Raw genomic sequence first — 27832 nt, 5'->3', positions numbered from 1 at the left:
CATATATACATATATACATATATACATATATACATATATACATATATATATATATATGTATTTATTTTTTTGACAGCTCTCGAGAAAGATTAAAAAAAGCTCCAAAGGAGACATTGTCCTGCATTTCTATGGGTGGAAACAGTTTTCTCTGAATGCAGGCTGATTGCACTATTAGAAATGCATGATTATACCCACATTTAATACTGGTTCAGTAAAAGGTTTTGTATAAAAATACAGGATTGAGGATGCATGAGGTACGCAGCCCACAAAGTTAAAACCATTAAATCCAAAAATGACAGATTAAAGATAATGCTAAGATACAGAACCTTCCTGAATCTCTTCTTCACAGGCACAGTGGAAATTTATACTCTGTATCCAATAATGTCTCATAAAACATAACAATATATTCTTAGAAAATTGATAGAAAAAACATGGGAAAACTCATCTTCATAGTCAGAAACCCCTTCTGTGGTAGATAGCATATATCAATGACAGATGCAATTCAGTTTGCTCTAGAACAATTATCAAGTCTTGGTTTATCTCTTTGAAAAATAACCCTGTTATTTTCATAGTTAAAAATTCCAGGCCACTTTATGATCCACTCATTTTAGCTTTTCCAAAAATCAGTAATACCTTCTCATTTTAAAAATACTGTTCTGTGATAATTAATAAATCATCCCTTTTGGCACTCAAACAAGTACCTGTCAATGTGACTAAAACATGACTAAAAAAAATCCAGTTTCTTCAAGATATCTGTAAGAAAAATCATGTAGTTACAGAAGCTTTGGTCACCAACCAGCTGTTTACTCACCCATTTCTTGTCTAGTACTGCAGATTCCTGTTCCATATTTTTGTAGCTCTTTGGTTACAGTTTTCAAAGCGTTAGGATCTGTTTCTGCAAAGCCGAGGTAGTTATAAGAACCCATATTGATTACATTCTTGATGGTTCTTCCTGTAAACCTATAATCAAAGCAAATTTTAAAGAATGCTGTGACCCTTCTTTGCACTCAAAACGAAAACAAACAAAATTTCCAAATTTTGTTCCATCGTCAGCCTTCCATTTGGAATTCACAATCCTTATAATGTTAACATCTTACTTAATAATTATTGCATCCTGCTCACAATGAGCAGGAGAACTGTAGATGGCAATATACCAATATTAGGTGAAATGGCACTTCTGTAGATTTAAAAAAAAAAAAAAAAAAAAAGCCTAGAACTTTTTATGGTACGACTTAAAGAGATAATTTTCTCAAATGGCTCGCCAGCAGCTTCCACTGGTGTTACTGTACTTACACACAGAATAAACATGAGATGAATGACATGGGAAACACTGTGATACACTCCACCCTAAACATTGTGTGCATGATGAATTTCCATATCCATTTAACTCAGTAACAGATATGATAGACTGAAATTTTCAAGTTTTAAACTGGTTAAAACTCACTTCCAGAGACTCATTATGCAAGATAGAAGCCACATTTATGTAATGCAAGAAATTATTATTCTAGTCCAAAGGGATATAACAAATGTTGTAATATTCTGGCTAAGATGTTATAAATGAAGCACAGGAAGTTCTTACTTAGGCTGATAAAGATAGGCAAAACTAGTTTGTTACAGAGCTCAGTCCCTTCCAGTCTTCACTGCTAAACAGTGTTCAGAAGAAAGGGGATAGACTATCAGAACTGTACCGATTTCAGGAAAAAAAAAGTGCTGATGTATATATTAGTTGGGGGTCTTGGTATGACACACTAGATGCATTTTTTTCCATGCTTTGCAGATATATCAGGATGAACATTTACAGAGCTGAAAGCTGAGAGTGTCAGCCAACTCACCTAAATGTCCAGTTGTAATCATCTGTAACGCGTTCCATGAGGTCAAACTGCGGCCCTGGGACACTGCAAATTGGACGATTCCAGTTATCACGTATTCTCATATAGAGGTTTCTGGTGTAAAAGTTCTCAAAATCTTGATAAAGTGGCACAAAATCCTGGTTTGAAAACATGCACAGGGTTACGTTGCTAGGAAAGTGTCTGCTAAGGAACTCAAGCCATTCCCATTACATAGGAAAAACTGATGGATTAGTATGCAGAAGGTTACAATCACCACATATTTTATGCTACAATTCCAATTGGAAATTATCTTTAATTTCTTTGAAGTACAGGTTATTTATTTATTTAAATTTCATACGGTCCAGAAGTTGGCATAATTCTCCAATCCAATCTTTGGGAAGGTCAAGATGAAGTCACAATACTTTCACTTACATAATCCACATTTCTCAAATGGGGCACTTTGTTATGTGCAGAGTACATTCCAAACCTGAGATAAACAACAGGTTGTATCTCAGTAAATGTTTGATACATTAAAGCAAGTCCAGTGTACCTGGTTTCAGCATTGTTGGCCAGACAACAAGTTTGGTTGACGGTAAGTTTCTGTCTGTGAATTTTAATTTGGAAAACAAACTAACAGGAAGGTACAGAATGAAAACAGACATTTATCTGAAACCCTAATACAGTCATATTAGACACTCGATAGAATAAACTGGTAAAAGAAAATGACATGGTATGTAGGAGACTGAAGAATGAACTAAACATGTTGTGCCTGGTGGATGGTATGGAGATTCGACCAGCATGTCTGAAAGCAAAATAGTGCATGAATAGTCAAAACATGAAGTGAATTCAAAAGGAAAATCCAAAATAAATATATCATAACACTATGATATTTCATTTGAAAATGCACATATCTTCAAAAAGTCAAAACAGAAAATCTTTTTTGAGAATTTTATATGTAAGAGGAACAGAAACACTATTTGCATTTTTCCATTCACTATGCCAAGTGTTATTTTAAATTACAGTGCAATCTGTACAGGCAGGGAAGGTGGAACAATAAAAAAATCTAAACAAATTCAGAATGCAATTAAACTTGCTGGGGTGCAAGTTTCATTTAGGAATATGCAAATTCTAGGCAAGGATTCACAAGAATTCAGGCTACATTCACTTTGCACCAGGACAATTTCCACATGTTTTGTGACCAGCTGTTTGACAAACGAAAGTGAGCAATTACAGAGATGTGGCTCTGCCTATTGCTACGATAGACAAGGTAAGAAAGTCAAACGGGACAAAAAAAGATCAGGGTAAAGAGATCGGGAGAGATGATGTATTTAACAGTAAGGGGTTTCTGAGTTTTCTTTTTCTATAGATTGAACTAAGACACTGAGGTACATAACTTCTTTTTCATACGTACTTTTTGTTGTTGTCTCTCCTGTGCAACGTTACGTTTTTCTAGTCCCCAGGCTCTCATAAAATCTCGCAGGTAACCAAATATTGTGCCCACTCCAAAACCCACAAACGTAAGAACAGCAACATACATTGGTGCTTGTTCAAAGTGCTCAATAAATGTTTTTTTGTGGGGAGTTCCGTTTGTTACACCATTCTTCTGAAAATACAGAACAGAAATTTGCAACATTTAAATAAAATAATATTTTATTTGATCAAAGCTTATACCAAAACCTTAGATCTTGAGGAAGACATTTTTGTCTACTATGGCACAAATCCAGAGAGGCATTTAGAGCTCTCACCATATCAACTAATGCAACCTATCTTTGAAGAAGAGGACCTCTAAAACTGCACTTGGTACTGATCACTGCAAGCATGTTCCATTTTTTCTCCTGTCAACCAATGTCTTCAATTGCAGATGTCTTCCACTTACCACTCCCATGTCTATTTTGAAACATTTAAAACTTATGAAAGACTAGCAACGCATTATTGTGTAATTGGACAACTATTTCAAAGGTGATTAAATGGAAACCACAATATTCTGTTTTTGCAAGACAACTATAAAAAGGGAAGGGCAGCATTGAAAACTCACCCACATCAAACCTGACGCTGCTTCTTGAAGTCTTTTGTAACACACTAGAGCAGCTATCCCATACACAAGAAATCCTGCCTAATATAGGGCATCTTTACCAGGATGCTCTTCTTGATGTGAGTAAGTAACCAAAACAGCAGTGATCCCAGCCTTTTATTTTTGTTTCAGGTTTTGTTTTTTTTTTTTAAAAAAAAAGGCTTTAAGTACTTTCAATTACCTCATCCATACTTTTAAGGGTACTCTACAATAAAAGAGGCAATATACATGGACATGTATGCATCCCTTGTCTGCTGGAATTAGTCACCCTCTTCTGAGGGACACCTAGAAGCTTACAAATGTGTGGATGAAATTATTTGGTTGTTAAAATATACCAAAACCTTCAGCAGTTGTTAGTGAAAGAAGCTAAGTTATTCAATTTCAGTCTTCTCTGTAGATCAATCTACATTTGCAAGGTTATCAGATTATTCTTTTGAATAGAGGTCATCCCCTTAGTTCCTTAAAGTATGACAGTATTTTCCTGTTGCTTTCTAGTGATGTCCAACCTACCAATTCAAAAACATTTTAAAAAATGTAATCCAGAAAAAAAAAAAAATCCAAAAACAACCACTCTTTGCCTGTGGAATGAATGAGCAAAAAACAAACAAAAAACCAAACAGCCACAACAAAAGAAGGAGGTTATCTATTGATGCAATGTAGCAAGTTGAAATACAATAATCATGCTAAGAACCACCACAAATTATCTGCACTTCCTAGAGAGATCTAGTGTTACTGGCCTTCCTACTGCCTTAAGCTGCCGATACAGTCAAAAGATTTTCATTTCCATTGTAACGTCCAGTCTTGGTTTCATCATGTTTTCTTGGAAGAAAAAAGTGCTGAATACAGGACAGAATGTAAAGATTTCATAGGTAACCAAAAAAAGGAAAAAAAAAATCACTAGGAAATGGTGAAAATAATGTGTTTAGACTTAGGAAAGATTTACTGCCCTGTGAAGGAGAAGGAATAAAAAGCTGTCTCTTCCAACATGAGCACAGAATTTGGAAGCGATTTTACACTAGCACCCCTACCTAAAGCTAATTGTTCTTTTAGGTCAACCTATCTACCATATAAAACATTTTGTGAGCCCAAACTAAACACGTCAAGTCATATGCCAGGTAAGACACAATGGCTACGTGCACACTACATCACAACACTGTATTTCATCCAGGACTAAGCTAAGTCCCGTTACCTTACATGTGTGATGGACTACGAGCATACTTATGGTCATCTATGGCAATTCCATTGACTTTGTACTTTGGCAAGCTGTGATGATGTGATAATGAACCTGAGTTCAGAGGAGAGAATTAGCATGACGATTCCGTTCATCCATTTTATTAATAAAACTTTACTATTATGTATTTCATTTGTAAAGAAACTGAGAAGCTCTGGCTTAGACTCCTGCATTGCAAAACTCTTCTGCAACACTCTTTTGCTATGGAACTCTTGTTTGAGCTACATTCTGAGCTCAGATGCTCCCATTTTATGCATTGGTATATGCATTTAAAGATTTAACCAGTCACCTCCTATTCTTACAGTAAACAGCTAGTGGTAAACTGCACATCAACAGGAGTAAAACACTAAGAACATGAAGTCAGATAGTGACCCAAATTTTCTAAAACAACAGACTATCAATGTTCAAAAACAAGAGTCTTCAAAAAGCAGAGGTTAGTATAAGGCTGAGAAAACAAATTCAGAAACATACAGTGAATTTTTTTCTAAAAACAGAAGTGGTAAAAACGGGGCTTTCCATCCATCCCTGGAGTTCCGCAAAAAAAAAAAAAAAAAAAAAAAAAAAAAAAGAAGTAGAGGAAGACTCCAAGCACTGAAATAACCAAAATAGGTGGATTCTAGGGAGTCATAAAACTGGATGCTTTTGTGCTGCACTTCAGATACACCATACCTGAACTCTAGCAATTTTTAGCAGATGATGAGGGAAAGATTCTAAAATAAAAACAGTGAATAATGCTTTCCTTAGTACATTCTCCCAACTTCCAACAAACTGAAGCTTGGATATTTCGTGATCCTGAGACTACATTATCACATTTAATTGTCATTGGGGATACCATGAATATGTTCTTATTTTTGAACACACAAATAGTATGGGAAAAAAATAATGAATTTCAATAATTGAGTTAGCCTGAAAAAGAAAAAAAGTATTTCACAAATTTTTATTAGGTAATTGATACTTCCACTCGACAAGTTACTTTACGACCATTGGCTTCCACTCAGTTTTCCTTTTCAGCTAATAATGCTCTCTCTCCAGTCAGAGATCCCTGAGGGACTCAATTCCCTGCATCTCCCTGGCCAAAGGTTGTATCTTTGTAACCCTCCAATTCTATCTTGACAATGCCAACTTAAGCAGCAGCTCAGAGCTGCTCAGCAACTTTATTCTTCACAAATCTTGAGTAAATATTATCCTTTGCTAATTCCAAATAGTATTGTCTTGTTTAAAAAAAATAATTCTGCTGATGTTCCAAATCAAAATAGTTTCTCACAAGTCTGCCACAGAGTAAGAATACTTTCTAGGCACAAACACAAGGAATCCACCAAAGCAAGGAATAAAGATAAAAAAGACAGGAAGCTAATAGATAAAATTAAAAACAAACATATTTTAAAACCCAGCTCAACAAATCTAGGATGTCAACAGCTTTGTGGAAACAAAAAGCAAAATCAGGATTATAATATTTATCCTCCTTGCACTGAGGCTTACTTAGCTTACCAGATCACATTGCCTTGTACACTCTTACAACCAAAGATCATTCTGGCAGCCCTGCCTCATAATCTCCATCTGCAGTGCACAGTTATATAGAATCCTTGTTGACAGATCTGGCAGCAGCCTTAAACCACAGTTGCAAAGTGGTTTCCAGTAAGACAGTCACAGCAAGAGAATTTCTGGGCAAAGTTTTAATGCCAATGAAGTCAACAGGAGCAATTCCAGTACGGTCAGTCAAGCCAGCTTTAAATGCAATACATCTTGTATCCCTATATTGTGCAGTTTACAAGAGAAGAGGTAACCACGTACTCCAGTATAATTTATGAGTAAGCCCATGAATGGAACGGAGATGAGGAAACTGAGACCTGAGAGCCCATGTTTTCACACAAGACCATTTCGTAGAAGCAATATACACTGCAAAGAAATCCAGAAATCACAGTCTCCTTTTTGAAACCTCTCCTTAATTAATATTTTGTAAGCTATTATGGCTCCTTCCAGTACAGCAGCGGTAGGTGTATATATCCTTGAAACAAAACTACTAGGAGAATAAAGTCTTTTTCTTTAAACATATTTCCTCTTCTAGAAATAAAAACTGATCCAGAAACAGATGAAACTTTATTTTACACTCCTTCAGTTTAAGAAGCACATTTAATCTGTTTCTGGATCAGATGTTATCATGTTGTTGCATAAAACCTATAAAAACGCAATGTAAGCTGAGAGATCCACATAACGCTGACATGACAAACACAAATATGAAAGGGATAGATGTTGAAAACCATAAATCAAATGACAGCCACATTTGCCCAGTTTCTGCCTGATTCCAAGAAGCCATTGAAATCTCATGTGAATTATGACAATGCATTGCTACAGCCAAAAACCAATGGGAGCACAGACTGACAATCACTGATGAAACATCTGGTTGCTTGCAGATAATTTGGTTCTACACAGAGATGAATGGAGCTACTAAATGCCTTCCTTGCTTCAGTCTTTACTATTAAGATTGCTCCTTAGTAGTTTCAGATCTGGAGACAAGAGAGAGAATCTGGACAAAGGAAAACCTCCCCTTGGTTGAGGAGGTTCTGGTCAGGGATCATCTAGCCAAACCTGACATACACAGATCCACAGGTCCCAATTATGCACTCATGAGTGCTACGGGAGTAGGCAGAAGTGACTGCTGAACAACTCTCTATCACCTTTGAATAGTCACAGCAAATGGGAGAGGCGCCTGAATTCTAGAGAAAAGCCAATATTGTTCCAGTCTTCAAAAAGCAAGAACGAGAAGTCAGGAAACTACAGGTCAGTCAGCTTCATCTCCATTCCTGGAAAGGTGATGGAGCAGCATACTCAGGATGTCATCTCTAAGCAAATAGAAGAATCGAAGGTTATCAGAAAGAGTTAACATGGGTTCACCAAGTGGAAATCATGCTTCACCAATCTAGTAGCCTTCTATGATGTCATGACCAGCTGGGTAGATATGAGAAGTGGTTGTTTCCTACCTTCAGTAAGCCTTTTGACAATGACTCCTATAACATTCTCATAGGTAAACTTAGGAAGTGTGGATAGATGAGTGGACAGTGAGGTGGATTAGAACTTGCTGACTGAGAGAGCTCAGAGGGTTGTGATCAGTGACGATGAATCTAGTCGGAGGCCTGCCTGGAGCAGTCTACCCAGAGAGGCAGGGGAGTCTCCTTTGGAGATATTAAGAACCTGTCTGAATGTTTTCCTGTGCAACCTACTGTAGAGAACCTGCTTTAGCAGAGGAATTGGACCAGATGATCACCAGAGGTCCTTTCCAACCACTATGATTTCTGTGATACAGTGTTTCGTAACTTGAGTGGTAATCTACATGAAGAATACATGCAATTTAACATCAGAAGAAAATCAGAAGAAAAATGGTTTGTTGCAAGTACTAAAAAAACTGTCTACTCTGTACTGTTTTCTCCAAATCTACTGAACTGCGTGTTCTCATCTGGTATGAATGTAGTACAATAAGAACTAAATATTGCTGAACAGTCGGAAGAATGTTTGTCAAAAGAAAAGACATCTTCATATAGCACAGAAGCTTAGGTACAAAGATGTGGGACTAACATGAAGAGTTTCTCTGGAGAGCTTCTAAGCCAGTAGCAAATCATGAAAATATAACACAATGATGGGGACAGTGAGTAGGACATGAATGCAAGAAAATTTTGCTTTGAACTGTAGGTTTCAGAAATTGCTGTATAAACAGGTTGTATCCAATATCAACTAAGATTTGTCAAACAGTATACAGGGAAAAGAAATTGCATAGTACATTCTTCTAGTAACTATATACGTTCATTACAAGCAATACTAAGAAACACTAAAATGAAAAAGAATGTGGAAAGCCTGACACAATTACTATTCTGCCTGCCCTTGCTCCCAGGGTATTCAAAGTGGACTCAATTCAATATAACTGGAAAGGGATGAGAGCAAATATGGAGCTTAATAATTTCAAATTATTAGAGACATAACAGTGAAGTTCACTAACCAGAAAGACACTTACAAACACCAGAAGGTATTTCCTAACCTTATAGCAATTACAGAGTAGAAAGCCAGGCACATTGAATCAGACAAAAGAACTGGATGAGATGCTTAGGTTACAGCAATCCTGGCAGAGTTACCAGCCTTTGAGCTGCAGCAAGTGTTTGCTATTATTTCCAAGGCTCATAGTGAACTACAGGAGTCACACTGCCCAGCCACATCAGATTATCTCCCTGTCATTCATATCCCATGGCTTTGGCTTTAAGAATGAGTGGCGGGAAAAAAAAGGAAAAAAGAAGTTGACGTGATATTGTATCACTTTGTGCACATCACTAACAGCAATCTACTAACACAGAAAATTTCTTCCAGAAATGACTTAGCATTTAGGAAGTCACTGAAGTCAATCAATCAATTTTCTATATATTTTCACTGGGATTGAAACTGTAAATAAACGGAGAGATACTTGAGATCATCTAACCAGACTGTTAGTGATTTTTGTTAGTGATTCTGTGGGCCATGCTTAAAAACTACGTGAAGCAATCCACCAATTCAGTTTCCCACATAACGACTTTGCAATGAACACAGAAAATGTTTTAACTAGCACCAAATTGCTCTCCACACAAAATTCCCTTGTGAGGAAAATGTTACAGGTGAACAGACAGATCTTATGCACCAACTTGCATGACTGGATGAGCACTGAATCCCAGTGCTTTTTCCATTGAAAATTACCATGGCTTCAAACAGGGCCAGGATTCTGTACAGGAGGCAAATGGAAACAGCTAAATAATGAGACAAGCATTTCCTGTCAAAATGGATGTGTGTCCCTGAACTTCCCATACCAAATACCTTACAAGCTTCAATCTTCTGTGTTAAAGCTTCAGAAACAGTGTCAGGTTATCCTTAGCTCTCAAAATGATGGCACCGGTTTTGATAAAGACTTCTGTAAGTCATAGAACACCAGGTCCTTTGTGAAAGGATCATGAACGTGATTTCTATTGCTCACATTTCTAATCTCCAAGTTGTATGCCGTTAGAATAATTTGCACATTATTGCAATTATTCTGTGAGGAATGCAGAGGTTATGCTGAAAAAGTGTGCTCTCCAAAACACTCCTGTTATTGCCAGGAATTACATATCATATCTCAGAATAGTGATGACAGAAAAAAATCAATGCCAATTTTATTAATGCAATCAGTCTGAACATATTTAAAGGCTTATATTTTCTAAGGTAATATTAGAAGTTCGTTTCCAACCTTGCGATTCTATGATTCTATAAATCTAATTAATTCTTGTAGTGGTATTAAAATACAATTTCCAGGTGTACCATGGGCAGAGAGAAAAGAGAGATGGCATTCCAGAATAAAAACATTAACAATTTAATGATGAAAAAAGCAGAAGGGCAGCTGGGAAAGGGGCAATCAGGATGTGCTGCTAGTTTCACATGTAAGAAGATTAAAAACTCATTATGAAAGAAAATAAACAGCTATTTAGACAAGGTTCTTTTCTTAGCTAGAAGTAGATTCAGGCATCAGAAAGAACTCCAGGAAAACAGGATTGAGTATAAACTCATCTGACATATAGCACACGTAGCTATATAGGACATAACTACATAGCTACATAGGACAAAACAATTGAAGGAAGAAGAGAGAGAGAACCATCTCATAAAGGTGGACATAGTCTCACATTATATTATAATGGGAAAAAAAAAAAGATGAGAAAATGAATAGCTTGACACTGTCAACCAATAGCTGTTGTTTAAAAAAGACAACAGGAATTCATTCAAAGAATATTTAAGAAATCTGGCAGAAGTGCACGTGCCATGATTGAACTGGGATAGATCATACCAAAACTGGCAGCAAAAGTGGCATACACAATCCTATCAGTGCACCATTTAATATAACAAAGCGACATAGCTTGAGGATAGATAGGTTGGAGGCTATGTCACAACAAGCCTAGAGAAAGTTTACAGAATAACCTGGATTCGTCAACTAGTGAGACTTTACTGAAGGTTATACGCTTTATTTCAGAAATCCTGTTTTGTTTTTAAAATAATACTAATACCTGCCATTAGAGCTTTGAAATTGTCTCACTTCACATAGATGTTTAATCTGAAACAAAATTTTCTAGGAATGGGTTCAATAATTTCACTTCGCAAGCTGTATACTGTTAATTCTCTCTTCATTAATTCTAGCTTAATTCTCTAAATTAAACTGTTCCAAACCTTTCAAGTACTAATCATACACACATTTTTTTCTGCATGTCCTGTCATAGACTCTTGATTTACTTGCAACAGAAGTGCCATTTTTAAGCAAGCTGGTTTGTGCTAGTTATTAGGCATCCATAGCATGTCTTATTTCCTGAACAAGGCCATCCAGATGAGGAGGACAGACTAATATACAGGAAAAAGACTGACTTTAATTAGCCAATACTTGAAAATACTGTGAAGAACACCAAAGAGAGACTGCAGGTGAAATTCAGTGCTAACAAACTCAAAAGCAGAACATTTCTGAAAAAAAATAATGTCAATGGGCTATTGCACAATGCCACATCCCAAAGTACTGATGGTTTTTCTGAGAGGTTTCAAGACTAAATATCAAGAAACCTAGACAGTGATCAAATGCTTGAGTATTACTGCATAAACATCTGGATCAAAACTGTAATCAATATAGCAAAAAACCAGTACAATTATGAAAAGATTACACAAGTTTTTCATATGTTGATTTCGAGACTACAAGAAGAAATCCTTGACTAACTAATATATAAAGGTAATATGCTATAATAACTCATACTACAACAAATGGAGATAAATATTTCTGTAGACTATGTAGAATACTCCATAGAATAAAGAATACTTAGGAGAAATGTCAACCTGCTAATGGAAGATGGATTTCCAACTTTATTTTTAAACATAACTAAGAAAAGTAATCTGGAATTTACATCTGCACTATGTTTAAATCACATAGATCACAGCATAAGAGTAATAAGAAGAAATATAGCACGGCAAATCCTCCACTTGCACCTTCTTGTAAGCTACTAATACCATGGTTACATTCTGGAGAGCTCAGTTAGGTTGCTAAATATCAGAAGGTAAGCAATTAAACAGATGAGTAATAAGTGTTACAAGATAATCATGCAAGAAGTCCAAATGAAAATCTTAAAACAGGATTTTGTAGAATTTTTTGATTCATTTAAAGTGCAAAAACAGTTTCATTTCTTTTACACTTCGGCCCTAATGCAGAAAAGTTGTGTTTTTTAACAGATAATAATGAATTATTTTATTATTCTTCACAAACAGTAACATCCTCCTCTAGCCATATACTTATTTTTAAATGGAAAATATCAAGTAAAGGTGATTTCAATCTGTTATGATTATGCCCACTTCTACACCTTCAAGAAACTCACAGGACCCTGGCAGTGTTCAGCCTGGAGAAGAGAAGGCTCCAGGGAGACCTAGCAGTGGCATTTCAATATCTAAATGGGGGCTATATTAAAGAACAGGATGGACTCTCAACAAGGTCTGTTGTGACAGGATGAGGGGAAGTGTTTTCAAACTAGAAGAGGGAGATTTAGACTGGATATAACGAACTTTTTTTTTTTTTTTTTTTTTTTTTTAACAATAAGAGTGGAGAATCGCTGACACAGGGTTCCCAGACAGGTGGTGGATGCCCATCCCAGGCTGGATGGGGCTCTGAGCAAGCTGATTGAGCTGTAGCTGTCCCTGTTCACTGCAGGAGAGCTGAACTAGATGCCTTTTAGGGGTCCCAACTAAAACAATTCTGAGATACATGGATCCCAGAGATGGCACAGTAAGTCCTCCAAGAGGCATTCTATACCCACAGATTTCAATTGTACAATTGGCTAAGATGATCTAGAACTTGGTAACTTCTTAATATCTACTTAATTGTAATGATGTTCATTAACCATTATTACATTGGCTAATTCAATCTTAGAACTTATAGTGAAAGGTACTGTACTTCAATTACTTGAAAATTAATTTTAAAAAATCTAGAAATAAAATGTGCATGACTATTTTCAGTACATTACATAATAAAATACTCTTTCTAAGCTGTTACATTAATCATGCAAGTCCTAGCAATGAAGTTCAGAATGGCTTCCATTCTCTCATCTGAACTAACCTCTGCTATTCATTATATTTGCAGAAATTATTCATAAATAAATTCTGTCTTTAGGTTTTACAGCAGTCTATGTAGACACAGACAACAAGGGAAGTCCTCAACCCAACATGTTGTACTAATTGCCATTAGCAAATACACATCTATCCAGAGGCAAACACCTGGGAGCTGTGGTTCTTGGATTAAAAGAGAAGGATTAGGAAAAAGAAGAATACCAGAAATTAAAATACAAAAAATCAGGTCTAAACATACTGCAAGAAAGGGATGACAGAAGTATGATTTGTTTGATTCAAAGACATGTTTTCAAACTCATAGCAAGCACTGAAAATCTATTTGAATTTGCTTTTGGATATGAACAATTTTAACTTGTTTTCTAAGAAAACAACGGGATTATGTTAAGTAACTTCTCTGTTTGCACATACCCTCTAATACCTTTTGAGATTGTAGACCAATTTTAATGAAATTTGGTGAAGAACTGGGGTTTCAAAGAAGGAAACTTCTCTGAAATCTTCAGAAAAATCTAATGTAACTCTCTCCTGCCCATCTGGAAAGTGAGAGATATGGTAGTCAAATTGGGATGTTCTGGAGTGGTAGAAGATTCTGGACACACAAGATGAAATCAGGCTTCTTTATTTCCATCATTCATGGAAAAAAAAATACAGTTGTGTATACTTCACAATCATTTCTTTGTTACCCCCAATATTATTTCTAGTCCTGTTGCTGTAGGGCAAATGAAAAAACAATTACTACATCTTGGAAATAGTCTGAGTAGACACTAGGGTGCCTTAGCTCTAAGTTTTTGTTTTATACTGATCATAATATCATAAAATGGTAGAAATCGGGGGACTTACAAAAAGCAGAGAATGGAACAGCAGAATAACAGATTTTGGGAAAGCACTACTGAACTTGGAAATAGAGTGTAACTGTATAGGAATGGTTTATAAAAGGAGTTAAGAAAAGACAGCCACGTCTTAGGAAAACAAAGTCAAGTTGTAAAGGACAAAAAGCACTGCTGAAACAGAGGGGTAACAACTTTAAAATAAAAGAAGGTAAATTTAGACCAAGCATTAGGAAGGAATTCTTTACTGTGAGGATGACGAGGCACCAGAGCAAGATGTCCAGCCAAGCTGGGGATGATCCATCCTTAAAAGTGTTCAAGGCCAGATTGGATCTTTGCAACCTGGTCTAGTGGAAATTGTCCCTGCCCATTGCAGTGGGTTTGGAACGTTAAGATTCCATCTAAATCAAACCATTCTGTGATTCTATAATAATCTTCTTTCTCAAATATGATAATTGGCAACAAAACCTAAAAAGAAGCCTCTCTCTCTGAAATAAATGCATTACTAAAGTCCACTAAAATGCAAAGACTTTAAGAATTCAGAAAAACAACAACCAGACAAAGGAAAACAAACAAGCTAAGTTCTGAGAAAAACAGTTGTTTAAACAAGTACAGGATAAGTACAGACATAAGCCAAAGTAAAACTTCACACAGAACATGAATAAACCTTTACTCGAACATGGTTTTATTTGGAAAATGGCAGAGATGAACATGATCTGCAGAAAAAAGAAAACTTTAAATTAAGAAAAGTTATTGTCATTTATAGCATTCCAAAACCATCTTCCTGCATCCTGAATCTCAAGTTACTATTTTTTCTTCACTTGATTTAAAAACTTAGAATTCTAAAAATTAATACCAATACTGCAACTCTTGAGAGAGATATGTTGAATAATTCCTTCATCCAGACTACATTATGTAAAGTGGTAAAACTCTTTTTTAAGAGCTGTCAGTATTGTGCACAAATTAGTAATAATCTCATAAAAGACATTTTCAAAAAACTTTTTTTTTTATATATATGGATCAAAGCTAATCTCTTTGAGTATAGCAGCTGCTGGAAAATAACAATGAGGAAAGCACTATTTGCACTATCTATGCCTTTTTTTCTCCCTTCATCCCACTCGGTAAGAGGAAAGTAAAAACCCAGTTAGAGTTTCCCCATCAGCAAGGACCTAGGAGGCAGAATTTTGCGTCTACCAGGGGAGCACTGTGAGCTTCAAAGAAAGCACAGCTTGAATGCTCAGGAAACAGAGGGGGGTGCAAGCACAAAGCCCTAGAGACTTCTAAAAAGGACAAATCTTTCTTCTGGAAAAACAGAACTTACAGATCCAAAGACTAAACGAGGTGAATAACCTGAGTTACCTTTTTAAATAATTTCCTCTGTTGTAGGAGAGCCTGATGTTTCCAAGGATGCCTCCTAATCTTTGTTTCAACTACCAGTGAACCAGGTTGACAGGAGATCACATAGCCTTCTCCAGCCAAGCTATAACCCTTATCTTGCCTCTGTGACATGAGATTCCTGGCTTGCAGCAGGCGTGCTGACTTCTCCCTAGGACACTTCAGCAGTCTCTTGCCCCTGTGAGAGGCGGTGGCTCTGTAGTCAGGCTTAGCTCACTAACAGAAGTGGTCAAGCTTGAGTCTTGCTGGCATCCGCAAAGAAGGAGATGGCAGTTTATACCCCATTCAGGGTTACAGTCTAACCCTCTATGTGTTTTAAAGGTTCCAGGTTGAAGTCAAGTTAAAAGACAAATGTACTTTTTTCCCAGTTGGAAGGAAAGAGGGTGAAGGTGGTTCAGCCAATCTAAATACACGCTTAGTGCTCAGTACTTGCAGCTTCATTTCCAAAGAACCTTTATAGCACAAAATATGGAGGTAAAATCCAATATCCTCTGTTGTTTGTTAGTTAACAAAAAAGATTAGTAGCTTTAAAAAACAAACAAACAAAACACTGAAAAAAAGAATGAAGTTTCCAAACTAAAGGTAGGCTACGCTATACCCACTCACCATATGCTTAAATTGCTTGGAAGTAGCATGATTGTGTCCTACACCATGGCTAGACAACTGAAAACAGCTGTGAAACAGTTCAATGGTTACTGAAGATATAGGGGAAAAAGAAGGTACAGAAAGTAAAAGCATAGTTATGCCTTTTTCAGGTTCAGATTATGACGTTTGTCTGGACTGGAATGGAAGTGTCAAATCTTCACCCTTGCTCAGGTTCACCACAAAATGCAGACTATTTGCATTAGGAGAGAACACAAACTCTGGAATGGTGAAGTCATGACAAGAATGAAAAACATTTGAACGTGAACATTCCTGTACTGCCAGGAGAAAGGATCACAGACCACAACATTTTGAAAGATTTTCATTTTAGTGGGAGTCATTAGAAAAATCTGGCCACTTAGCTTGCAAAGCAGGACACAACTATTTCCCCTTTCCATCTATGTCCACCAGCCCGTGCAGTGAATGAGAGCTAAATGTTTCCAACTTTTCCTGTGTTTCAAATCTCAGCAGTAGAATGTGGAAGATTAATACAGGAAAAACTGCAAGCCTATTCTCATTTCCTAAGATCCATACCAGTTTCTCCTACCTCCCCCTCTCTGTACAGCCCTCAAATCTGCTTCTGCTATCTTAAGAGACATTCTGCAGAGGTGCCCACATCTGCCCACAAGCCCTATGCTTAACTTTGGAATTGAAAAGAATATTGTAAAATTGAATTATTTCCTTAAAGAACATACACAAAAAAGATTATAGGATGTTTAGCCCAGACAAAGAGAACAGAACAAGGCTGTTGCAAAAAGTTACAAGAAGGTTATTCTGGAACGATAGCATAGTTAAAAGCTGGCTGTGGCAGCTACGGCAAGCACAGCTCCTTTTATTATAACTCATGCTCTGATAAAAATGTTCAGTCAACACTGAAGCATTTCATTTTAGAGTACTACATGTTAGTCAATATAAATGCTGGCTGTCAAATAATTTATGTTTCTATTTTTTGTGTCTGTCCTGTTGAGTAGTACTATTTCTTTGCTATTTGCAAAAAGGAAAGAAAAAATCATCTCCCCCTTTTGAGACTGCAGCTGCTCACTGACCTACATCTTCCTGCCTTTGCGCCATTCCTTCCCCTCTCTTCCTTGCCTTCATCCTGAGATCACCAGCCATAGGCTCAACCCATCTACCTTTCACCTCCTCTTGGCTTTCCCTCTGTAGCCTCCAGCTACACCGGCACCCCAGCAAGCTCGGCACACCCCTGACCTAGTTCTCAGGGTGCATGTTCTGCCTTGAGCAGCTCCACCTCACTCCAGCTGAGCACTACTGCACCACCGAACACAGCTCACTCCTCGGAACAACCAAGCTAGACTCTCCAGTTCAACCACTGCTTTATCTCACCACCCCATTTCCACCCTTCCTGGACAATTTTCACCTGTGAGAGTGCTCTTTATCCCTTGCACTAACACAGGTTTTATTGACTTTGAGTTAAAAGTGAGAAGTTACAAAAGTTCCTGTTTTGTCTTCACATGATTCCTTGCCCATAACATACCTCCCTAATTCTTAGATATTCTACCAGGTAGGTACATGTTTCTTATAAGCACGCTCTTCTCATAACAGATGTGAAAGTGGGATGTAAACCAAACTATTTGTAATTGTAACCTGCCTGCCTTACGATCTAGACAACTTTGTATGTCGTCTGAATATGCTAACTAATCAATATTAGATAAATTAGATAATGCAGCTTATTTTTCCTATTCCAAAAGTTACCAGTATCTATACATAAGACATACTTCTGGTAGTTTTAGGGACATCCTTCCAATACCTTGCACGTGTGTGGTTTCAATTTCTTTTCAAGATTCAATCCTGTTTTCAAAATATAGAATATTTCACAGCCCTGGAAACATTATTAGCCATTAAACTGCTAGAATATTGTTGTTTAGGAGCTGCACTAAATCTTACACATTGAACGATATGGACTGAAAAATAATCAGAAATCAAAAACTCATTCCATTTTGCAATGATCTGCCAGAACAGACAGAACTCTGCTTGTTTAAATCGTGGCTGAATGAGGCTAATAAAGAAACAGGACACTAGCTGTTGCATTAGGCTAAGAAGAAAAGCTCATTGCCAAGCAGCCTATAAAGTAAAACTGGTTCATGTGCTTCTACTATGAGTTTTAAGAAATTATGCCAGAAGATTTATCACCAGACTTTGTAACTCTCACTATCATCATGATCTGATAGGTAAATATGTTTCCTGCTCCAAGAAAATATGTTTGGCAAACATGATTGCATGCACTACAGATTGCCATCTCTCATACTTTTGCAACAATATTGCATTGCAAAACTTGAGCAAATCCTGTGGAAAATTGATGCTTTTTTTGGTCCAAGCAGATAAGTGGGCATAACACAGCCAAGAATGCAATGCTCTATGCAATACTCACAAAACACAGCCTTTAAATGTCAGCCATAAGCCAGGAAGATGTAAAATCTGAACAAAGGCAAGATAGGAAGAAGTAGCAAACAGTGTAGTTTGCAAACAATTTATTCAGTCAGCCAGTTACCTACTGAGAAGTGCCAGAATGCTGAGATATTTCGATTTGTTTTCCCAACAAATCATCAGCCAAAATAATAAGAAAGCAAAAGAACCTTAAACCATCTTTCAGACTGTGTTTTTAAAGCAGAAGTCTTTCTTGTGTATCTGGTTATAAATTCCTTAATAGGCTTTTCACACTATTCAAGTAATTTTATTTTTTCTATTCTGAAAAAAAATCTTCTAAATTACAATCCCCCACATCTCAGAGAAGTAGACAAGACACTATAAAATGCCTAACCACCAATTTTCTGCCTGACCTAACAGAAACCATTGGCCACAAGGTGAGAGGTTTGCATTCATTATGTTTCTGTCTTTATGGTCTGTCTCAAAACACGTCTCTCACTAGAATGCCACCACTGAATGGGTGCAATATGCGATCAACAGGAGGTAAACCGAAATCATGCAGTCTTTGTGAAATGGGTAAGCATCAGCCAGATGACAATGATGACTTGCAATCTGCTTGCCTTCAGACCAGTCTCTTCTAAAGATGAAGAACTAATGCAGAACTGAATTGCAACAAATCAATCGATAAAATAGAATATATTTAATTTAAACTCAAATTTCTGTAGGTAGACTGCTAGAAAATAAATGTCCCACGAGAAATGAGACCAAGCTATTCTGGCTTAACCAAGGCAAATAAAGCAGTAGATAGATAAACAGCTTTACACAACAGTGATGACAAATCACTGATAAATTGAGAAGGCTGATGAAAATCCTGTATGAATGAAGGCACGTTTAATAAATACTGCTCCTATATGTACAAACTATTTTACAAGAGAAGAACAGAAAATACAGTCTTTATCTCAGAAAATTTACAATCTAAATAAATTCCACAGAAATTCAATATTTGCCATGCAGAAATGAGTTAGAATACAAGCAAACAGAGCTCCGCGAATTCAGGGAGTAATAAATTCTTGCTTTCTATGTGTCTCTTGTTGACTGACTTTGCTACCGAATATAGAGCAACTCACAGATGGAAACTTCCTCTTATTTGGTACATAGATCAAATCTCTCTTCTACTAGAATTTGTCCAGCAAACAGGAGGAATGAGTTCACCCAGCAGCTTCTTTTTAAACAAGGAATTTGCAGGGCCTTTCTTCCTTTATCCAGCTGCCTACTTTAAGAAAGAAGCTTTGTCAAATCATAATGAAAATGGCTGACAAGTTCACAAGTTGTTAAGGAGCCGACATATATGATCTTGTTCATTACTAGCAAAGAGTTCAGTAACTTCCACTTTGGGAAAGCCACCAGAGATGGATCTCTAATGGAAAAGCCACAGTGATTTCCTTCCCAAATCAAAAAGGTGGCGTCAGGGCTTCTTTTATACAGTAAGACAGAAAACGGAAGAGGTTTCCTTCGTCAGAAGAAAAATTTAGGAAGAGCAAAGACACTGACAAAGAACAGAGAAAAGACGCCAGAAACAGATAAGTCAACTTGTGCACTTGAGAATACTACGCAAATGTAGAGAGATGAAAGGATCTTGTAGACGTCTCTTAATACTGATAACTGGTGCTGGATTTCTATGCTGAACACCAATGCCCAAAGATCAAGACTTTGGGGCCAGTCTGCTCACCTATCCATGCTTACTATAGACACACCAAACGAACACAAGATTGCTTTCTTGTAGACCTTTTTAGTCCTGCATCATCAGGTTAAAGACAGTACTCTTTGGTAGAATTGTATGTTTGTAGCTTTCACTACTGAAAAAGGCATGAGAGATGGCCAGTTAATTCCTTCTCAGGGATGCAGCTACACTTCTCCTCATGCAAAAGGTTTATCCCAAGGTAAAACTGAATTTTATTAAAAATACTCAGTTCCCAAAGCACATGTCTCCTGTCTCAATACAGAAAATTGGCACATAATTATGTTGCTAAAATGCTTGGATATGCACACAGCATATCTTAAATTTCACACTACTGCACGTTTACGTACCATTCGATTCATACACATCTCAAAATTAACACAGACAAAATTGATAAACTATCCATATCTTTAAAACACACGTAAATTTTAAGAACAGTTAGGCTTAGGGTACATTAACAGCATCACTGTCTGTCATAAAACCAGGATGTTGTCACGGGATGAAATGAACAAAACATTTTTTTCTTTAAAAGTTGTATATTTTGCTAAGATACTGTATTTGTTTTGAAATCTTTATTTATTCCTGCTTGGTTACGAGTAAGAATCAGACACTGGAATCAAGGGTTCTGAGTTCAGCTTGAAGAAACACTGTTAAGAAACATTTAAAATCAAAACCAACTGACAGCTAAGTTCCACCCACGTGACTTACTTCACACATTATTTGATAAAGCAATTTTACATTTCTCAACCTGGGATTGCACAGGACTGTAACACACACATAATAGAATCTACTTTCTAATGCTCCTGATATAATCACAGATACACCAATCCAATACTTAAAGGCTTATAAAAAGCCCACTATTGGCTCTTATATAAACCTAATGCATGTGGAAAGCAATTGAGGGGTGGCTTACAGGTGGGGGAGGACTGTGATTAGAAGAGAGGAAAAGTGTTGGTGATTGCATCAAATCACTGTTTTGTTTTCTTCACAATGAAAACAAAACTACAAAAACCAACAAGATTTCTCCTATGGGTTTTAACACTCCCCAACCTCCCAGACAATCTCAGATCACCCACACATGCAAAACAAAAAACTGTTTACATAACAATGATGCAAGGAAAGATTGTACGGTGACAACACAAAACAGTGATGCCTTGTACTAGGAAGATACAACATCAACAGATATGCAGACTTGTGCTGAAGTAAAATGCTCCCTTTGAGCACGCCTGGTGTCAAGTGACTGCCAGAATTCAAAAGCTCATATTAGTTGAATATGAATAATAATTTAAAAAGCTAAGAAAGAAAATGCATTGATTTTTCAAATGCTTTCTTGGATCATAATATCCCTTCAACAAACGCTCCCTCACTGCATTGTGCCTGTGCGTTCTTTCATTGTTTGGTGCTGGTATCTGTGTGGTACCTGCAGCTCTAGAAGTGAGGCCGATCAGCAAGTGGCCTGAGCAGGAGATATGTTTGATCAGATCACAGCACTGGGATTCTCTCTGAGAGTAGCTGACAATGAGATGAAAGCTGACAGTCACAGACAGTCTTGAATTTATTTCTCAGGTTATATTCCCTATCTCAATCACTACAGTCACTGACACATGGCTGCTGATGACTCTAGCTGTATTCTGCTGTCTCCAGCAGTCATCTCTACAGATCTCCGCCACAACACCATGCACAACCTGCAGATACCTTTACCTTCAAGAAGTGCAACCTACAGGGGCCACAGAAAGAGAAACATTACTTTCAGAAGATGAGCCCTGAGTTTTGAGGGGGCACAAGGAAAAGATGGAAATTTGATTATGCGGACAGACTGGGGTAGTCTCTTGCAACAACCCCAATCTCTGGCATGTATAAATGGCTGTTGCGATTCCAAGTGTAGGTCAACAGCTTTGCGAATTCAAGAGCAGCCCAGCTGAAGTCTCAGATAGTACACATGAGTCACAGAGGGCTGTATGCCAGCCCTGAAGACCACATTAATCATTAGCAGTGACAGGAAAGCAAAAATTATAATGGAAGTTCCTCGAGGAAGCAGAATGCAATGTGTTGGCAGCTATAAAGACTCCAAGTCTCAGCTCCTCACCACAGATTAGTCCTTCCATATTCCTGTTGCTCAGTGAAAGAATCTTCACTTGTTGGTAGGCTGAGAAGGGTGGAAATAGATATTTATGGAAGATGGGGGAAATAACACAGCACATGCCAAAAAAAAGAAAGGCTGCAGCTGAATGATTTCCAAAATGACCGAGATGATCAGAATATACTAAGCTCTGTTGTGCTACATCTACACTAGATGCTTTCTCAAGAATTCGAAATACTTAGAGAGATACGGGTCACTCTCAGATTGGTGTTGAACTCCCTTCTATGAGCAAGGGAGGGAGAAAGCCACCAGGCCAGAGCAGGTTATGCATTACCTTGTGCTGAAGACATATGTGTGCACTTAGATATTTTCAGCCCTTCACCTCGAAATTTCAGACCAAAGAGATCTTCTAAGTGCTTCAGATATCTATCTGAATTAACATATCCCAAAGTGTGAAATTTTTAGTCTGGCACAATATTGCTTGTTCCTGCTGCCCGCTCTGCTCCTTGTATTCTGTTTTTCTTCCCAACTCAATATCCATCCTGCAAAGACAACTCTCTCAGACAATGGCCTCATAAAACTTCTGGTTTGGCTGTATTAAAAAAGTGGGTTTTTTTTCCTGTGGAAAAATTAGCAGCTAGGAATGGTAGTAATTATATGGCTGGACCAAGGATCATTGTAAGGAAATTTAATTTCCTGTTCAGTTGCTTGATGCTACAGTCTCACCACAACAAATGCTAATTGTATTTAGAAAGAAATTAAAAAATAAAAATTCTTAAGAGTTCATACTTCTGTTGGCAGCAGAAACAGATCTGCATAGCATGATAAACTAAGGGCTCTTTATGTTGTCTAGTACCATATAAAACAGGATTTGAATCACCACTGCACATTTGCAAACAGCAAGCTGTGAGAAGCAACATGATGTTAACCATATTCTAGCTTAAGTTAGGTTTTATACAGACCTAGACAACCCCTAAGCAACCATTACCTTATCATTCTGCTCATTATACTCATGAACTGCTTCTCCAATGAAATGCAGCCAGCTACATCCCTTGCTAAGAAAGTACGTACAAAAATATATATTACCTTACTTTTTCTGAAAGCTGTATTACTGCTTACAACTTTCAAAGGTAAGTAATCCCTATGCTGGATTGGTGTTAGCGGGCAGGAAACGGGACTAGCCACTTCATGACTTTATTTTTGTTTTTATTTTTAACTTAATTAGAAAATTAGTCTAAGGAGCAAGAGTAAGTTCTTGTGAAAAAATGTAGTTATTTACCTAAGATGTAGATATAATCTCAATTTAGGAGTTTAATATATATGAAGCGAGAAAGGAGTTCCTGGAGAATACACAGCATTTTCCAGAATAAGTGCATCGCAACAATTAAGGAGTCATTGATAATGCATTATTGTAGACAGTCTGAAAAATGAAAGGGTGCGTAATCACCTTCTAGGTGAAATTACCAAGCAAGTTCAAAGCATTTGTTCTTTGAAGGAAAGACTTGAAATTAAGCAGAAGGGTTGAGATTTTAGCTGTAATTTTGAGATCATCATTAATGCTGGCCAAATTGTTATCCTCTAAAAAAACCACTGTTTCGGCAAAACTTAATAAAAAAATGTAGACTAAAACTCCAGTAGTATTGTGCATGGCACCAGTGAAACTCAATGAGATTATCTGACTTTTTTTTTTTTTTTTTAATGTGGATAGGTCCTCTGACTCTTGACAAAGTGATTTTCCAGAATGCAGAAGCCTGAATAGCATGTAAAACTATAGCTGTCTCACTAGGTAGTTAACCACAAGAACCAAAGTGGGCTTCTGTAACAATTCTGTCCAACCCTATCACCAGAGAAACGCTGCCTTCTTATACTATAGGATCACAGACCCACTTACACTGGATGAGTCAGCAAGTCTCTGGTCCAAACCTCCTGTTCAAAAGCAGTATAAAATTCCAATCAGGAATTTGCACAGAGATTTGCCCAGCTAGGTCTGGAAAGCCTCGTGCTGCAGGTTCCACAGCAGTCTGTCTCAGTGCTGTTACCTGCATCTTGAATTTTTCTTCTCTTCATATGTGAAATCTCTCCTGTTTCAACAGCTATTGTCTCTTTTTCTCCTATGCACTTCAGTAAAAAGCCTTACTCAGACCACACAGCCACTCCTCACCAGGCAGGTGCTCCAGCCCCCTGCCCATCCTTGGTGGCTCCCCGCTGGAGCCACTCCCACTTAGAATCATGGAATTGTATCAAAAAGGGACCCCTAAAGCCCATCTATCCAACTACCCTACAGAGAACAGGGACATATGTGGCTAAATCAGTTTGCTTAGAGCCCTGTCCAGCCTGACTCTGAATGTCTCCAAGGACAGGGCATCTACTACCTCTGGGCAACCTGTTCCTGTGCCTCACTGCCCTTATTGTAAAGAAACCTTCTTTATATCCAATCTAAATCTCCTCTCTTTTATTTTGAAACTACTTCCCCTTGTCCTAAAACAACAGAACCAAAGACTCTGCTATACAGTCTTCTTTCTTAACGCTTCCCTTTAGGTAGTGAAAGGCTGCTCTCAGGTCTCCTTGGAGCCTTCTCATCTCCAGGCTGAACAGCTCCAGCTCTCAGCCTGTCCTCATAGGGAAAGAGTTCCATCCCTTCGATCATTCTCATGGTCCTCCTCTGGACGTGCTCCAACAGGTCCACATCCCTCCTGCACTGAGGACTCCACATCTGGACGCAGTACGCCAGGTGAAGTCTCACCAGCACAGAGTAGAGGGGCAGGATCACCTCCCTTGCCCTGCTAGGCACGCTTCTTTTGATGCAGCCCAGGATACGGTTGGCTTTCTGTGCTGTGGGGGAACACTGCTGGCTCATGTCCAGCTTACCATCCACCAGTCCAAGACCCCAAGTCCTTTTCAGCAGGGCTGCACTCTATCCTTACATCTCTCAGTTTGTAATGATAGTGGAATTGACACGACTTGGGTGCAAGACTGTGCAGTGACAGTGGGCCCAAAGCTGACTGAAGCATCCTAGATGTCATCCAAAAACTGTCAGGTAAAAGTGGATCGATATACCAGCTACGCTCCTGTTAACACAACCCGAGATGCGATAGTCCTCATCTCTGTCAGGCTGCCCTGCTGGCTGATATGTAGTGGGCTGCCTGTTAAGACTCACAAACCCTTTTGGGCAAAATTGTTCCCATGTCATTCTGTAGCCTGTACCAATGCAATGCAGCTTCGCATTTGTACTTGCTGAAATACTTGATGCTTCTGCTGACATATCCCTCCGGTCTGCCTAAATCTCCGCAACTGAGCGCCTTCTTCTCCAGTATATTGTCTGATCTCCCCAGTCTAGTGCTGTCCACAAAGTTGGTGAGGAGGTATTCTGTTTTCTTTCTCCAGTTTCTTGATAGTTCCCACAACAGACCCCTGAGAACACATGACCAATCTGCAGGCAAAGTATGAACCACCAATCACTAGCCTTCAAGCCCAATGATCCAGCCAATCATTAATCCATACACTAGTCTACCCACCAAGACTGCAATGTCCCAACTAGGATATGAGAACTATATTGCTAAAGTCAAGGTAGATGATACCCACCACTCTCTTCCAATTCACAGACTAGTCTCTTTATCATGGAAGACCATCAGTCAGCCAATTAGCATTTACTTTTTGTAAATCCATGCTTACTGTTCCCAGTCACTACCACCTTTATACTTCAGAAACAGTATTTGCTGGAAAGTACCTATATCTTGAAGTTGGCTGGAACATTTGCCTTTCATAAGTTATCAGGGATCTTCTTTATGCCCATGACCTTTCAAAGATGAGAGTGTGAGACTCTAGTATAACATCAGCCAGCATATTCGGATGCAACCCTTCTAGTTCCATGCATTTATATGGGCTGAGATTTCTGAAGAGATCCATAACTCAATCTTCCTTTACTGGCAGTTCCTCTCCTACTTAAATCTTGTTGTTCAAGGCTTCAGAGACTTTGTTAGTGAAAACCAACAGAAGCATTAAAAAGCCAATACAGCCATGCCTGTACCTGCTGTCAGTAAGTCATCCAATCTATTGTGCAATGAACCACATTCTCAACATCTATTTATTTACTAGAAATGCAGCACTAAGAGCTCTTCTTGCTTCTCTTGATATCCTTTGCAATTGTTAACACCAAGTGAAATCTGACATTCCTAACACAATTCAAACATGTCCTCCTTTGTAACCTGTTTTTGCTTTAGTCTCTTGTGGATTGCCTGGTTGCACCAGAGGTCAGTCATAGGTTAACTGGTTAGCTAAGCCAGTCTCCTGGTACATTTACATTTCACAAGTACAGGGGTGAAATGCTCTTGTGTTAAGAATAGGCTGTCCTTAAAGACCTGATGTCTTCCTTAAGCTCATTTTTTCCCACCGAACTACCATTTGCTTTTCTGCATGCTAGGCCTCTCAAACCAAAGCAAATAAATACACAGTGTTTTTCCTAAGGCTTAAACTTTCAAAAGTTAATTACCTGAATATAGGTATTTCCAGGTGCTAACAGCATAGTGACTCCAGTCCTACTGAAAACTTATTTGTCCTATGCAAAAAAATCTCTAGACTTATATTAAAATCCAATGCAACGTAATTAAATCATTGCTACAAGAGTCCTTTACTGTTACATGTGCTTACATACTAGTCACATCTCAGCTTGCTGAAGATTGACTTCAACATTTCCTGCTTCCAAAGCATTGAGCTCATCACATAGCAAGGCAGATGACAGAAACAAGGGTGTGGATCTGAGACCTGTGATTAATGGCAGAGAGTGCTGGTACAAACCAACAAATTTCTGGAGCTTGGAACTGAAAAGTCAGGAACTAAGGATGAGGAGCTCATGTCTATGGTGTCACGGAAGCAACAGGTAAAGTAATTGGTAGGGAATGCAGACTGGAAACCAACTCTTAACATCTTGCTGTCACTACAGCTATACAACTCTTATGGGGATGCTGCTTTCCATCAGTACATGCACAAGCGAACAAGTCTTAAAGGTTTATGGGTCGGAAATGAACCAGGATGGGGTCAAAAAAGTCTACTTTTTTTTTTTTTTTTTTTTTTTTTTTTTTTTTTACCCCAAACAGCACCAGTAAAAGATACTTCAAGAAGAAAAAGAAAAGTTCTATTCTGATCATTACAGTTGCACAATGAGGCTACAAACTTGGAAAAGTTGTTGTTTGATCAGCTTTACGCCCTCCCTCCTTTCTCTTCCCTTATTAATAAGTCTTATCGTACCACAGTAATTGCAGGAATCAATTTATTTTTTTCCCCCCACAGGGCTCATTAATATTTATATTGAGCTTCCAAAGTGCTCCAGTTACACTAACTACTAAAAAAGCATATGAAGTGAATGCAATATATATATGTGAGAGTACACCACAGAGAACAACTAGAAGAGGCATTCAGAATATACAAGAAAATGAATTCAATGAGAACAGCTGCATGGCATATTCTTTTCATTGTTTGGTGTTTGGTTGTTTTTTTTTTTAAACAATGTTTTC

General features: G+C 37.8%; 1 protein-coding gene across 1 annotated transcript in view; it reads right to left on the bottom strand.

Moving 5' to 3' along the window:
* Positions 1 to 27832, bottom strand: part of SPTLC3 (serine palmitoyltransferase long chain base subunit 3) — a 149316-nt gene that overhangs the window by 47230 nt on the left and 74254 nt on the right. Inside the window, exons 4-6 of the mRNA XM_042817639.1 lie at positions 3241 to 3432; positions 1833 to 1987; positions 812 to 960 (exon numbers count right to left, since the gene is read on the bottom strand). Coding sequence (XP_042673573.1) covers positions 812 to 960; positions 1833 to 1987; positions 3241 to 3432 — 496 coding nt within the window. The remainder of the gene's footprint in view (positions 1 to 811; positions 961 to 1832; positions 1988 to 3240; positions 3433 to 27832) is intronic.

This window comes from Centrocercus urophasianus, unplaced genomic scaffold (assembly GCF_019232065.1).
Source record: "Centrocercus urophasianus isolate 14NV4802_14NV808 unplaced genomic scaffold, USGS_Curo_1.0 seq_10, whole genome shotgun sequence".
NCBI lineage: Eukaryota > Metazoa > Chordata > Aves > Galliformes > Phasianidae > Centrocercus > Centrocercus urophasianus.
Note: the sequence above shows the minus strand (reverse complement) of the source record. Positions and strands in the feature narration are given on the sequence as shown.